This window comes from Meriones unguiculatus, chromosome 7 (assembly GCF_030254825.1).
Source record: "Meriones unguiculatus strain TT.TT164.6M chromosome 7, Bangor_MerUng_6.1, whole genome shotgun sequence".
In the NCBI taxonomy this organism is placed as follows: domain Eukaryota; kingdom Metazoa; phylum Chordata; class Mammalia; order Rodentia; family Muridae; genus Meriones; species Meriones unguiculatus.
This window is the reverse complement of record NC_083355.1, coordinates 77,480,917-77,496,546: the sequence shown is the minus strand read 5'-3', so window position 1 is coordinate 77,496,546 and position 15,630 is coordinate 77,480,917. Positions and strand designations below refer to the sequence as shown.

General features: G+C 46.7%; 1 protein-coding gene across 3 annotated transcripts in view; it reads right to left on the bottom strand.

Moving 5' to 3' along the window:
* The window catches only part of Abhd12b (abhydrolase domain containing 12B), a 53,754-nt gene that overhangs the window by 11,004 nt on the left and 27,120 nt on the right, over positions 1 to 15,630 (bottom strand). For all 3 annotated transcript variants that reach the window (XR_009592984.1, XM_060387599.1, XM_060387598.1), the window contains 7 exons: positions 11,443 to 11,570; positions 9,950 to 10,049; positions 7,548 to 7,667; positions 4,775 to 4,805; positions 2,595 to 2,640; positions 2,360 to 2,489; positions 1,917 to 1,954 (listed from right to left, as the gene is read on the bottom strand). Coding sequence is in view for 2 of the 3 variants with exons in the window: in XM_060387598.1 (XP_060243581.1) it covers positions 1,917 to 1,954; positions 2,360 to 2,489; positions 2,595 to 2,640; positions 4,775 to 4,805; positions 7,548 to 7,667; positions 9,950 to 10,049; positions 11,443 to 11,570 (593 nt within the window). In the remaining variant the exon portion in view is untranslated. The remainder of the gene's footprint in view (positions 1 to 1,916; positions 1,955 to 2,359; positions 2,490 to 2,594; positions 2,641 to 4,774; positions 4,806 to 7,547; positions 7,668 to 9,949; positions 10,050 to 11,442; positions 11,571 to 15,630) is intronic.

Sequence of the window (15,630 nt, the reverse complement as noted above, 5' to 3'; positions counted from 1 at the left end):
TCCCCTCCCCAAATACCAAAATACCACCCTCCCTAGATAAGGGGTCCTCAGGGTCTTGTAGATAAACTGACTGCATCAAAACCATTTGTGTAGTGTTTTAATATACACACCCCACCCTTTAACCCCACACTGTACCTGGGGGGCAGTCTTGGGGCAGGGGCTAAGAACATGTGTGTGTGTGTGTGTGTGTGTGTGTGTGTGTGTGTGTGTGTGTGTACCTGCACAAACATCCACCCATACATGCTCACGTGTGCGCACATGTATATACAAGCATGAATGCACATTTGTATACATAAATGTGTAGGCCAGAGGTCAACCTCAGATGTTCATCAGGAAGCATTCACCTTGTCTTTTGAGATCCAAGAATACACACACATGCAGACAGAGGTATGCACAGAGACATGTACATACATACATACACCCACTACACACACACATACATGATTACTACATATTCAGGGTTTGACAAGGAGGTGGGGAGACTCTAGACCATTTCTCTGAGTTTTGGCTATGACCTCATTTTAGGACTTCATTTTAGGAAAAACAGTGCGTTAGATACAAAGCAGCTCCGATAAAGGCCGAGTCCAGCTTCAAATCAACTTAACATCTGATTTGTGGCTTTATCCACAGTGACTTTATCCCCACCCAAAATACTTAGAAGGAGAAAAGTAGAGTATTCCTGGAAGAAGAGAGCATCACCCCAAGTTCTCAACCTATCACTTTCCAAGTGATTGCTATCGCTTAATAAAAAATAACTAGGTCTATGACGAGACCAGGCTGTAGCTCAGTAGTGGTACCTACCGTGTATGAGGCACTGGGTTTGCTGCCCTGGCACACACTTTTAATCCCAGCACTCGGGAGGCAGAGGCAGGTAGAGCTCTGTGAGTTCAAGGCCAGCCTGCTCTACAAAGCAAGTTCCTGGACAGCCGGGGCTACACAGAGAAACCTTGTCTCAGAAACAAAACAAAACAAGCAAGCAAACAAAAACCCTCAAGTCCAACGACATTTTTACTGGAGTCTTAGAGAAAAACAAGTTAGGCAAACTGTTAAGTCTCCACAGCTGCCAGAAGTCAGGGGTGGCTAAGAGGAAGAAGAGAGAAACGTGGAATTAAGACACCACTCTGTGGACAGCTGCACTGTCCGCTGGAGGAAGAAGAACTGTTAAAGTGTTAGGGTAAACACAGGATATTTATCCTTAGGCATAAAGACAGACAGACACAGAGACACAGAGACACACGCAGAGAGAAAGCTTACATGTTTTTCAGTGAAAGTAGACAAACAGCAGTTAGGATCAGTGAGCAACTGCCAAACGAAACAAAACCACAAGCAATTGGTCTTGGGATTTTTTTTTAATTTTATTTTCATAGCAGCATTGGGGTGTTTTTTTTTTTCTATACATGGAGTAAACACTAATTTTTTAAACAAATGGTCTGGTCCTAAAAACAGGGATTCTAAATTCATAACGCCAGTTAGAAAAGCAAGAAAGTAAGCTGACTCTGATACACTCTACACAAGCTCTGTGACAATCACCGACATGAAAATTATGGGAAACGGGCTCCAGAAGGCAGTGTTTTTATGTGGTTTAGAAAGAGGACTCTTTGCGACCAAGACTTGCTGTATATAGCTCAGGCTACCTCAGTCTCAAGATCTTTCTGCCTCAGCCTCCTGAGCAGTGGGATTACAGGTATGTTCTCCCAATACCAAGTAATTTTAGTTCTTTTCTTACTGTTTATTCTTAATTTCACAGTCCAGAAGAGCCGCAGTCACACTGCTAAAACTCCTTCAAAATTGGGGCGCCTGGAGCGGGGGAGAGGACGCTGCGGTCAGTGTGTTCACAAAGTTGCTAGGACCTCCTGACTTTATGTTTCTCTACCTCAAGCCAAACAAACACCTTCCATTTTAGAAGTTTCCGTTACCTTTCGCCTCTAACGCCCTGGCAGCATTTGTTGCGACTCTGTAAAACAATGACAGTGAACATGAGTAACAGTGGACACCATGGTCTCCGCAACCCAGGACCAGCGACGGATGAATAAAGCTCTGGACTCGCCCTAGAAAATCCAGACGGACACGCAATCGTGCCCAGGCATCAAGGGATGCTGCAGAGCTTAATTTAAGCATCTGATTCTTTAACGCTCTCAAAAATTATTCCAGGATAGACGCCAGTGCCAACAGTGATGCAGGGAGTTTAAGGGACTTGCTACTGTGTTACAAGCAGGCCTGCTGACAGGGCAGGCTCTCTGACCATTGCTGGGGTGAGAGAGAGAACAAAGAACGGAGGTATCCCAGTTTGGCCTCCCTTCCACTGTTGGCTGTGCCTTTCCAAAGACCCACCAAAGATATCTCTTCAGCTCCCACTTACCCTGTACCCAGAGAATGGCCCCAGAGGCACACGGGAGTTCTACCACTTCTTGCCTTGGTCCATTCATAGACACAAATAGCGTCTGTGGTTAGTCCCTCCTCTGTGGGCGTCCCCGTGGAATCCCCAAACCCTGGCAGGAACAAGAGGCGAAGACAGTATCACGCCCTCCAAACCAACGAGCCGTCCAAAGCCTTCTGCGCCCGACACATCCCCGTGCTCCGCTCTCAACACCTACCTCTGTAGTCCACGGACAAGACGTGGAAGCCGCCCTCGCTCAGCACCTACACACCAAAGGAGCGGTTAGAGAAGGCTCCTCTCTGACACATCCATGTGCCTAGATGTAGTGGGAGGAAGATGTGTTCCGAGCGGCTGGGGTACATACAGCTCGCTGGTAAGGCTCATGCCGAGGTTTGAACCCCAGGATCACAAAGATTCTGGGTTTTTTTGGGTTTTTTTGTTTTTTAATCTAGAGATGAAAATCTGTGGGAAAGATGGAAAGCAGCCCAGGTCGCTTACATCCGGGCTCTGCCACTAACAAGCTGTACAACCTTAGCCTGCTAGTTAGACATTAAGTTATGTAAATGTTATTCGGGGTTCCTGGAGGGTTACCTGGGTATTGGGCTTATTTATGCACCCGATTCCGTGTCACAGTTTCATTTGAGCAGTTTCTAGAGCCCGAGGTGAGGCTCAGGGGTCAAGCGCTTGCCTAGCATGCTCAAGGCCCTGGGCTTCATCCCTGAGACCTCACACGCTCTGAAAGAATGAATGAATTTCTCTGAGAATGAAACACTACACAGAGTTGTGGGGAGAGGCAGTCTTATAATGGGGAGGTGTTTATTTTGATTATGATCAGAAAAAAGATATTTTTCAACTAAAAAAGAAATAGAGATCACCACACAAATATATGAAATCATTGCCTAGTGTTGTCAAGTAGGTAAAAAAAAAAAAAGAAAGAATATGAAAACTTAATTTTTAAATAAGCTAAAACACAATATACAAATAGATTTTTCCCCCACGTTGTCTTTTTTTAAGATTTATTTATTTATTATGTATACAATGTTCTGCCTGCATGTGTGCCTACACATCAGAAGAGGGTGTCAGATCTCATAGATGGTTGGGAGCCACCAGGTGGTTGCTGGGACTTGAACTCACGACCTCTGGAAGAACAGCCAGTGTTCTTAGCCGCCGAGCCATCCCCCCAGCCCCAGAAGAGATATTCTTAGAGATGTATTTTTGTAGACAAAGAAACTGAAGTGAAGAGTCATAGTAACTAGTTAGAAGTTGTTCATAGAGCTAGTTATGGGCAGAGCCAAGACTCCCTCCCAAGCCTGCCTGGGCCTGCCTGCGTCTATGTCCTGTGGCTTCCTGCTGCCCAGATGTGCATGGCTAAGGCTCACCAGAAATCTTCAACTTTCAGATCAAACTACAAGTAAGAAAGAAACTGGAACTTTCAGGTTTAGCCAGGTCACGTTACCTCCAGAAAGCTGGGTAGCACCAGGGAAGCGGAGGAGGAATGGCCAGGAGTGGCTTGTGGCAACCCACATAAACAGTAACAACTCTCACCCTCCTCAGAAAGTAAACAACACAAGAAAAAAAAAAATAGGTACCCTAAGTTTTCTGCAGCTATACTTTTTTTTTAAGTAAATCCAAGGAAAAAAGTGAAACTTTATTAAAACATCAGTGGAAGAGTTACAAGTTATTTTTGAACAAACTGAGAAAGGTATATAGCCTTTAAATTAGTAATTGTAACCACTATGTGAAAATATGGAAAATAAAGCCGTGTGTGTGATGCTGGCCTAAATGCAGCATTTGGGAGGCAAAGGCAAGCCGGAGCCCAAGGTCAGCCTGGTCTATATAGCAAATTCCAGGCCAGACAGGGTTACCAAATGAGACCCCATCTCAAAAATAAATAAATAAATAAATAAATAAATAAATAAATAAATAGGGAAAACAAGATAATGAAAAATGTTTATAAAACAATGTTAAAGCATGGAATATAGATTTTTATATACATACAACTATAGTATCAAAGATTTTATATGAAAGAGAGAAAAAGACCAGTGAAGTATGAACACAAATAAAAGTACTAGATTAGGGAAGTGGCAGGGAGGAGGGGGAAAAAGGAGAGAGCTAGAGAGAGACAGAGTCAGAGAGACAGAGAAAATAAAGGAAGGAAGAAATGATTTGATAAATATAGATTTTTGTTTTAAATCAATCACCTGTCCAGACAGGCTCCAAAAATTGTGGAAATGAGGTCAAATTCATAAAAGAGTTTTGAGGCCCAGAATTATTCCCATGTGTTTCTCTCTCTCTCCCTCTCCCCCTCTCCTCCACCCTCTCCTTCACTCTCTTTCTCCCTCTTCCTCCCCCACCTCTCTCTCCCAGACAGATCTCTCTGCGGCTTCTCAGACATACCTTCATCAGCTTAATTCTGTGACGAGCTGCCCTGTAGAGGAGAAAGATGGAGGGGAAAAGTGCAAGAATTAGGACATAGTATGGCAAATTCAATAAAAGTCACTCTCCGGCTTCACCTGATCCTGCTCATGCTTGCCCCCTTTTCTCTCCTAGTTTAGATTTTTGTTTGTTCTGTTGTCGTTATTGTTGTTTGAGACATGGTTTCACTGTGCAGCCCTGGCTGGCCTCAAGCTCCCAGAGATCTGGCCTCAAGCTCCCAGAGATCTGTCTGCCTCCGCCTCCCAAGTGCTGGTATTAAAGGCATGCACCATCATACCTGGCCTAACATTTGTCATTCTCTCTTCCTTCCTTCCTTCCTTCCTTCCTTCCTTCCTTCCTTCCTTCCTTCCTTCCATCTTTCTTTCCTTCCTTTCTCTCTCTCTCCCTCCCTCTCTCTTACTCTCATTAGTTATGAGAAATAAATAACCAGGAGAAAAAGAAATGCTTCTAAGTGGCAAGGCCAGCTTGCCCATGTCGGGGCAAATGACTGAGCCCCACTCCTTGCCTTTCCTTGGATGCACTGGTCTCTCCAGGGCTTCCCAACATGCACACTTTTGAAGTGCCTCAACCCATCTCCTCCGGGGTCTGTGCCACAGAGCTTACCTCTAGGTGTTTTCTTGTAAGCTAAAGGAGAGGTTGGAAAGAGCGACTTTGGAACCGGAGGTTGAGATGAGGTCACCTACACTCAATTACGATTTCCTGAACCCCATTATCTCTGCCTCAAAGTACAAGAAGAAATGAAAGACAAAGAGTTGCCTTTGCAACTACAAAACACTCCCCCCAAAATGACAGCATCTACCCTCACCTTAACAATAGAAGACAGAGACTTAACACAAAGGCAGAAAATCCCTTAAAACAAACAAACAAAACAATAACAACAAAAAACCTTAGGCCTTAGAAACAAAATCACTCAATGTCAGTGATCCATGGAACCCTGGAACGTCTAGTTAAAGCTGTAAACCCATTTCCTGGAAACAAAAATGGAACCACACTTCAAATTTTATATACGACTTTGCTGGATTCCCCCATTGATCTGAAGACCAAGCACACTGATTTTGGTGCATTGACAAGATCCCTTGCTACTTCCTATTTGGGGAACGGTGCTGAGTCTTCAGTACTGTGAGCTCATCGGTGGCAGGAAGCTTGGACTTCAGGGTGGAGTCTGAGGAGGATGTGGGCTGTCAGTTTGGGTCAACTGAGGACAATTTCAGGTTCACACAGAGGCACAAGAATGGCAGTGTGGTCTACTGATCCTTTAAATAGACCTACTGCAACACTGTCCAACTTCATAAATCAGAGCGATGTTAAGCAAGGCTGACCATGTTTGGTTTCACCGAAAAATCTCAGGGAATGTGATTCTAAAACAGACAGAGTGATGCCTGAGAAAGCCATCACCTGACAGAAAATGACAGACAATAGGCACAGGCGAGCTAGCCAGAGGGCAGGTTCCTGAGCCTGTCACTTGGTTTGAAGTGTGCCAGCCCCTCCTCCCAGACATGAGGGAGATTGTGGGTTTACCCTATATGGCCCCTCCCCCAGGCAGAGCAGTCCTGCTGTCCCCAGCTGATAGTCATCTGGGCCAGGGAAGGCTTTGAGAACACATCAAAGGACAACAGGCTTCAGGGAGGCCGGCTCTGTGACAACGCCAGACAGGGACCACAGACACTGGACTGAGGCATGACTACGTTAGGGTGGAATTTATCAGCGTCCCCAGTTCTCTGGTTAGAGTTCCAGGTGGCTTTTCCCAGACATCAGGATTCTGATGAATGGGATTCATGTTGACTAAGGGACTCTCCGCTGTCAGTTTCTAGAAGAGACCATCAATGTGGAAATTGCTCTTTGTTTGCTCTTTAATGCATTCCTAAACGTTTTCCAGTCCTTCGTGGGTTTGTCAATCCATGCATTCAGAGACTGTTTGGAACTTGCAATGGGAATGCATGTGGCACAGAGAGCCACGCGTATATCCAGAGAAATGCAGGGAAAGCTTTTACAGGCCACGTGAGGAGGACTGCAGGAAGCCGTTTGGAAACAATTATTCCTAGCTACAAGGACTGAAAGTCAGAGCTGCTCCAGTCTGAGGCTGTGGGGAGAGTGGCTGGGCAGATATTCCCTCGCACAAGAATCTGAGGTCCCAATGCCGTTTGTGCAAAGCCATGGTGCTGGCAAGTCCTCTGTGATGGCTCTTCCTGTCGAACGCACACGCGAGACCCCTCTCCTCCTTCCAGCCTGCTAGTTCTAGTCCTGTCTTAGTTTAAAAAAAAATTAATTCCATTTTGATGCAAGCCATCATCTTGAATCATCTTGAGGAGTAAAGAAGCCAGTGGCTTCACTGGAATGGAGATATCCATTTTGGAAGAATTACTACTCCCTCCCTTTCAGAAATAGTTCCGCGTCATTCTACACCCAGACTGCTTGCTTAAAGAGAGTGTGTTTGCAGAACACCTTCACATTCCAACAACGGAAAGAAATAGATGAGGCAGGTCTGCGGTCGAAAACTCCCTTCACTCTCCCATGGCTTAGGAATGTTCTTAATCTCTCAAAGAGATAGAAAGATGGATGGATGGATGGATGGATGGATGGATGGATGGACGGACGGACGGACAGATAGATAGATGGATAGACAGACAGATAGATAGATGGATGGATGATAGATAGATAGATAGATAGATAGATAGATAGATAGATAGACACACAAATAGATAGATAGATAGATACTCCAAGCAGAGGTGCTGACCTGTTCTGTGCACTGCCATGAAGATAAACAATAATCGGGTTCCCATCGTGAAGGGCAGCTTCGTACCAACAGCGACTCTTCCCCTTGGCCTCGTCTCCCCGGCAGCTGGGAACTGTGTGCCTGAAGAACGAGGAGAGGTTTTACAGAGCTGCCGAAGCAGAAACTCACTTCCCGTCCATATTTTTATGAGAGATATTATGTATCAAAAATAGCAGCTGTGTGTACGCATATGTTAAAGGCACTTTTAAAAGTTTTCATGTGAGAAACACATGCATATTCTCAGAGCACAAAACATCCAAGGAAAATTGCTATTCTTTCCCACCACACCACCCAGGGAGTGTTAACTGTTACAGTTTTGACTTTACTCACTTCTGTTTCTGTTAAGAAATTTCCAAGATTGCAGTTCTTCGGTGCAGGCCACTGAGATAACAGCAGCAGCAGCAGCAAAGGTTGAAACAAGTAAAAGATCATCGATATTTACCCAGAACTTGAGCATAAACCCGAGTGAATATTTTCTCCCTCTCGGTAACCCATGTGTTATTAAGACACTCATACATTTCAATAGCTGCTCACGTTTTGATGCTCAGAGTTCAGCATATGAACAGGTGTGCGTTTAAACACACAGTTAAAGGTGTTCAACATGATGTGACATAATGGCTAACACACCTGGGAAGAGGGAACCTGAGCTGAGGGATGGGCTCCCTCAGATTGGCCTGTAGGCATGCCTGTGCTCTGTTTTCTCTGTTGCTAGCTGGTGGAGAGAAAGGCCCAGCCCACTGTGGGAAGCGCCCCCAGGCACCTGGGTCTGGACTGAGGAAGTAAGGCAGCTGAATGTAAGCCTAGGAGCAAGGCAGTTAGCAGCCATCCTCAGCTTCTGCTTCAGTTCCTGCCTCCAGGTTCCTGCCCCAGGTCCCTTCCCTCTTTCCTCAACCATGAAAGATGAGATAAACCCTTTCTTACCACAACATAAAGCAAACTAGGAGAGCACTCTACCCACCATTATGTGATGGTTACTTCAGAGCCTAAGTTGGGCAGCTAACGGTCAGCCTGTAACATACTTCAGGCGTCTTCCTAGATTACACACACAGGTTTCTTCTCCACAGACAGGCCTCTTCGCTTTAATTTCTTAGCTACCCAGCTCTGAAGTCAGTGCTCAGGGAAAGCCATGCAGGCTGACTAAAGAGACCAGGTGGCCTCGAGATTATAAACACCTGTTTTTGAGTTCTTCTGTCTTGTTCAACTAACAAAGCACTCTGGCAATACAAGTGCTGCATTGTATCATTTCACAGGGTTCATGCAAGCCAACAGGTGATGAATCTTCAGTCCTCTCAGTCCCCAGCACTTCCGGAAACACAGATGTCCCTGTCTCCTGGGTGAGCTGATCATGAACACAGCTACTGCCCCAGGCCCATGTGGCCAACCAAAGTATTCGCTAGACCGTCCCTGAGGGTGAGGAAAAAGTTATATGCACTGTTCCAGAACAGTGGAACAGAACAGTTGGAACTTCAGACTGACAGAGATGAACTAGACAACAGAACATTAGTGGCAACTAAGAGCAAGAGGTCAAAAGAAAGACCCCAAGGGAAGGGGTCTTCCCAAAGGGAAGACCTCAACAGAAATAAAAAAAAAATAGAAGGCACATGACCTCCTTTGACCTTGGTTGAATATTTTCCAGATTAATTAGGCTACTGATGAACCCACCACTGGGTCTGTCCACTCCTGGAAGCTGTAGTCTCATTAGAAAGGCAAAAGTGAGGAAATAATCACAAAACATGTATTCTGTTATGATGGGAAGAAGCATTGGGCCCAGGTTCCCACAGCACATTTACCTAAAGAGGAAGATGAAGAGCAAGGGAAAGGAAGTTTTCCTGAAAATGACCGGTCGAAGTGAGACCCAAAACATGAGGTGTGGCTAGCTGGGCAAAAGGAGGGAGAAGTGCAAGTCCTGGCTGTGGTGTTGGTCATGGAGCTAGTGTGTCTGGAAAAGTGGAGGGATGACAGCAAGGGTGGGTGGAGGAAGGCAGAAGTGGGTGGGGCCGTTTGTAAGACTTCACACTCCAAAGCAAAAATACCTGTCAAGTAAAATGGAGCAGGGGAGCTGTCGCAATAAAAGGAAAGGTGTATGGAACAGCTTCTAGAAGCTTCCACAGCCAGTCAGGATCCCAGGCAGGCAGCATAACACCACCCCTCTCAGCACTTCTAGCAGAAAGTTCTGCACTTGTGCTGTCTGTCTGTCTGTCTTTCTCTCTCTCTTCTCCTCTTTCCTCCTCTTTCTCCTCTTTCTACAGTTGATGAAGGTGAGAAGGATCGGGAGGCTGTGACAATGGGTCAGCGGGTAAAGCATTTACTTGCCACGAAAGCGTAAGAGCCAGGGTTGGGAAGGTATCAGTCAGCTCACTCACCAGACGCCGAGCAGCACCCCAGGCTCAGGCCGGAGGTAGAAGTTCACAGTGTGGTCGATCTGCGACTCGGGTTTCTTTAAATCCACAAGGGGAGTTTTATCTGTGAAGCAGAAATCAGGATCAGCCCTCAGCATCGGGCTCCATAGCTGTTCATGACATGTTTTTTTTAAATTTCATTTTTGCAAGCCAGCAGTTCTCGGCCTTCCTAACGCTGTGATCCTTTAATAAATACAGTTTCCTTGTGTTGTGGTGACTCCAGCCATCAAGTTATTTTGTTGCTACTTCATAACTTTAATTTGCTACTTTTGTGAATCATAATGCAAATATCTGTGTCTTCCAGTGGTCTTAGGTGACCCCTGTGAACGGGTCATTCGACCCCCAAAGGGCTCACAACCCACAGGTTGAGAACTGATGTTGTAAGTGGATCGGTTCTAAGCTGCAAGCTAAGCAAGAAAGCGCTCGTGCGCTCCTCATCCTTTCTGGAGCTAAAAGTAGAAGAAAGAAGGTGAGTAGAATCAGGCGAAAATAAACCACAGGGAACAGCATTATCACTAGCTAGAAAGCAAAACAAAGCCACATACAATAGAGGGCATGACACTGAAAGCTAGGCCTTCAGTGTTCCAGAGGGAAAGAAATCAGTCTCTCTGTCTCTCTGTCTCTCTCTCTCTCCTTATGTCTCTGTGTGTGTGTGTCTCTCTCTCCTCTTCCTTCTCTAACTGATGCAGGTAAGAAGGAGGGGCAGAGGGCTGGGGTGATGGTCCAACAGATAAAGCATTTGCTTGCCACACAAGCGTAAGAACAAGAGTTAGGATCCACCACACCCACATAAAAGGCCAGGCGGACGTGGTGGTCAGCCTGAAATCTCAGCAACAGGGAGGAAAAGCGCTGTGTTTTCAGGGTAAACTACCGAGACTAGCATGATCTGGAACTCCTCTTCAGCAAGGGAAGAGTGATGGAGAATACCCACGTCAGCACACATACACACACAAATGTTCACATTCGCATAGGCATACACATATATGCACATACATGTCCACACACTCATATATACACCTACATGCACATACAAACATACAGGCACACACATGTACATGTGCACACAGACATCGTACATCACAGAGACAAAAACAGACATACAGACGCACGCTCTCTCTTTATAGTAGTTTGGATGGATTTGTGCTAACCTCCAAAGTTAATACAGTAGATTTCTGACCACATGAGTCTAGTCAGGGTTTTCCTTGTGTTGTGACTGTGAGAGAAGTGAGTTTTTGTTTGTTTGTTCGTTTGTTTGTTGATAGGGTTTTTCTCTGTGTAGCCTTGGCTGCCCTGGACTCGCTTTGTAGACCAGGCTGTCCTTGAACTCACAGAGATCCACCTGCCTCTGCCTCCCTGAGTGCTGGGATTACGGGGGTGTGCCGCTGTGCTCGGCTAAGCAGTGAGTTCTTTCTTTGGGAGAATTTCTGTAGGAATATTTATGGACAGTACATACTTACAAAAGTTAAAATAGATCAGCATATTCATCAGAGGAGGGAAAATGTGTTCCTTGAAAGATTTACTCGTGAAGCTTCGATATTCGGCAGCTATTTTTCTTCCAAGAGCTGAGCAGGAGCGTGGGAAAAATCTGCAAAATATTGAGGAATAGGCTTTTCAAGATCAGCCCAAGTTTTGTCTTGGTTTGTTTTTCTCTTAAGATTCAAACCCATCCTGGTAGTGGTAATGAGCTCCTTTAATCTCAGCACTCGGGAGGCAGAAGCAGGCCTGGTCTACAGAGCAAGTTCCAGGATGCACAGGACTAACCCTGGCATGTAAAAAAATCCTTCACATAGCTGCATGTAAAGTGGCATTGCATTGGGTGGGCAGCCAAGTAAGGAAGGGCATCAGACAGAGCCCCCTGCTGGTCTCTCTAAGAGCCAAGTACGGCTGGCGCAGGGCGGACGCTCTGACCATGCCTCCGGGTGAGCAGCCCCTCAGAGGCCTGGACGGAACCCCAAAGTCAAACACAAGGAGCTTCAGACAGCTTAGCCAATGCCTCAAGTAGTGCCCCAGCTCAGTTAGCTCTGAGTGAGCAGCCATCAGAACCACGCTCTTCTGACTGGGTCTCAGAAAGTAACCTATGGAAGAAGACTCCACCTCTACGAGGACAAGGAGCCATGAGCAGCAGGCACAGGAAAGGGCCTCAAGGGGCCTCACCAGAGCTGGAACCAGGACAAGGTACGATTGGATCACACGCATCTCCTCCTCCTCCTCTTGCTCTTCCTTCTCTTTGGATACTTTGTGTGTGTGGTGTGTGTGTTGCCAGCATGTATGTTTTCTTCTTAAATTTTTACTTGTTTATTATGTAGAGTATGTTCTGTCTGCACGTACACCTGAGCGCTAGATCTCGCGGTTGTGAGCTGCCATGTGGTTGCTGGGAACTGAGGGACCTCTGGAAGAGCAGCCAGTGCTCCTAACCTCGGAGCCATCCCTCCAGCCCTTTCCTTTAGTTTTTCAAGACAGGGTTTCTCTGTGTGGCCCTGGCTGTCCTGGAACTCGATTTGTAGACGAGGCTGGCCTTGAACTCAGATGCCCGCCTGTCTCTCCCTCCTGAGTGCTGGGATTAAAGGTGTTCCTCACCCATGACCCTCCTGCCTCTTTTACTGTTCTCTGCAACACAGCTCCTGGCACTAAATGCCATGGCAGCCCAGTGACTGCTCGCTAAGGCCATCTATGTCGAGAGCCACTTTTTCCATGAAGTTCAAGATTGTGTCCTACTTTTGAGACGTATGTCCCTCATTATGCACATCCTTTCCCTGAGGTAACTGGTCAGCACTAACTGCACGGTGTCATGTTCTTAGAGGCTGCCATGATCCCTCTGCTTCACCAGAGGGGATCAGGTGGTAACAGCTCTCATCTTGCTTTGCATATGAGGAGTGCCAAAAGCCAAGACTCCTTCCTTCCCAAGGTTACAAACCAATGAATGCACCACTGTCCCCCAGTCTACCTGACCCTGGGATTTTGCCATGCTTTCCACGAAGCTGTCATGGACCTGCTGAGTTCTACATGCAAGCAAAGAGGACCCCCACAAAGAGGACCCCAGGAACAATGCTGGCCTCCACCAAAACTCTGCTCCCAGAGAATGGTATTTCAGACTCCCTTCCCCTCACCCTGTCCCAGGGTCTCTTCTTATCTCCTTTCCCTTGTCCTGCCCCTGTATTTACAGGAGCCTTTGGTTATGGAAGTGGACAAACGTCTAAACAGTTCTCCCTCAAGTGCAGATGACTTAAAAACAAAAGCCCTTATCTATATCTAAGGCTTGAAGAGAGAGAGAAGATGAATCATGGATTTTGAACACTTCTGCCAATAGTGGAAAAGCTGTGCAAGCTTGGAGCAACAGGTAGTTCTTCAAATGTATAACACACGGGCGACTGCCTACCCACAGAAGCATCGGGAAAGGCATGAAGAGGACTGTTGCATAACACTCTAACACAGTCCCCAGGAAGGCAGGAGGAAGGGCAGGCCATTGTTCTGGTTTTAGAGATGAAAATCACAATGCCTGGGCTCTGCTTTGAGCCACAGATCAAGGCAACTGGGGCAGACGGACCAGGAGCCTGTGAGGGGGGGGTTCCTCCTGCTAACTGTCTCCGCATCCCAGCCCTGCCTTCCAGGCTCCTCCTAAGTTATCTTTTGAAGGCACAGTAGTCTCCTGCTAAGCTCCCTTTTGAAGGTCTGTCTGCTGGGGGAGCAGAGGCACTGGAAGGAAATATGTCTCTTTCTTTTCCTTTATCTTCTTCTTCTTTTTTTTTTAAGTAATAATTTATACAGGACCTTTTTCTCAAATAGCTCAAGGCACTTCAGTGGAAGCCGCTGCTGGGAAAGAAGAGAATGACCCTATCCCCAGCATCAATAATGCAAAGGTGCTTCTTTTAATGAGGGCGTTGTCAATTTGACTTCCCCTAGATCAGCAGAGGATCAAAAGTCACCAGTGGCTACCAGACCTGATTTGAGCAGGGGAGGCAGTTTCCGGCCAGTCCTGGCTATAGGCTGGCTACATCAAATGGCCACCTTGGTACTTGGGTGTTCTTTTACCTGCCTTTTGATCAGCTGCAGCTGTAACCACAGGGTGCCCCTGCCAGGGGCCAGAGGACCTTGCTGGGTGATTCTTCCTGGTGAAAACCTGCTGGACCCAGAGCTTAGGTGAAGCAAGTCATTCCTGCCCAGGGTGTCCACAAACCTGCTTTTGGGGCCCAAGGTCAGCCACTGTTCAGCCAGACAACTATCCCAAATATTAAGACAGGTTGTACCTCCATCCCCTGTGCCGACTGACACAGCCAACACGTGTTCGAGGAGTTCCAGGTTATGCCCTCCGCCAGGACTGGCACCCTGCATGCACTCAGGTGCTTGCTGGTGACAGAGACTCTATACAGACCTTCCTGCTCTCTGGTGGTTTTCCTGTGATTAGCCCGTCTTCTCCACTACGTGCCCGGCCCCGGGAATTATGTTCCATAACACAGCTAATTGGACATCCCTCTCGGTCTAGCACAGGGCCAGGCCCGATCCGTATCTGCTGACCCGAACGCGGTGCAGACTGGCCGATGCCTTTTCTCTACAAGAGGAGGCAGCAGCGGTAGGGGCGCAAGTGGGGACACGAGGGCTTCACCGCCTATTTATGCTTTAACTATAACCGAAAATTAATCAACATGAGCTCTGCGGGTGCAGGGACTTTTGTCTGTTTTCTTTACTCCTGTGGATACAAGACCCAGGTGAGCACGTGATAGATAAGAGATGGCCAGCACTGTGGGAAGAATTAGTCAGAACGTCTAAGGACAGAAAGGTGATGACTTAGAGCAGTGGCCAAACTAAGGGGAAAACAGCCTTTAGGCTTCCTCTTGGCTTCTTTCCTGTGAATGTTTTCCATTTCCTGTTTTAAACTATTTACAAGTGAAGATTTACTGTCATGGTCCCATCCACCTAAGTAGTGACCATGTCAGACAAACAGGGAACATATCTCAGTTTTTTGTCAACTCGATGGACTTATCTAGGAAGATGAACCTAAGCTAAGAAAGTGCCGCCACTAGATTGCCTGTAAACGAGTATGCTGAGGGAGCATTTTCTTAATGATTGATGTGGCCAGGCCCAGATAACTAGGGGTGTTCCATCCTTGGGCAGGTGGGCCTACATAATTTTGAAAAGCAGGATGAGCCAACCAGTCAGTCATCAGTATCCCTCCATGAGCTCTGTTTCAGTTCCTGCCTTCATGTTTATGCCCTAAGCTCATGCCCTAATTTCTCTTCATGATGGACTAAAAGCTGCAGGATGAGATAAAGCCTCACCTCCCCAGCTTGCTTTTGGTCATGGTGTTCTACCACAGCAATAGAAAACAAACCAGGACAAAAGCCCAATCACTAAAGATAGCGGCTGATTTAGGGGGGTCTCCTTCTGCCTCATACATCACAGTAGATAGCGCTGTACGGGGCTGGGAGTGGTCAGCACCCTGAGAAGGCTGGTGAATCCAAAGTCCTTGGGCTCGAAAGAGCAGCAGAGCTCTGGCCGCTGGAACTAGGTCTGTGCCTCAACACTTCTCATCTTAGATCAACAGTCCTCAGCTCAGATGAAGAACTGTGCCAATGTGTTATTCCTTCCTGAGTCATGGGAGAATTCCCTTTGCTGAGGCAAGTGGTAAAGGGTCCTATCAACTCTGTCTT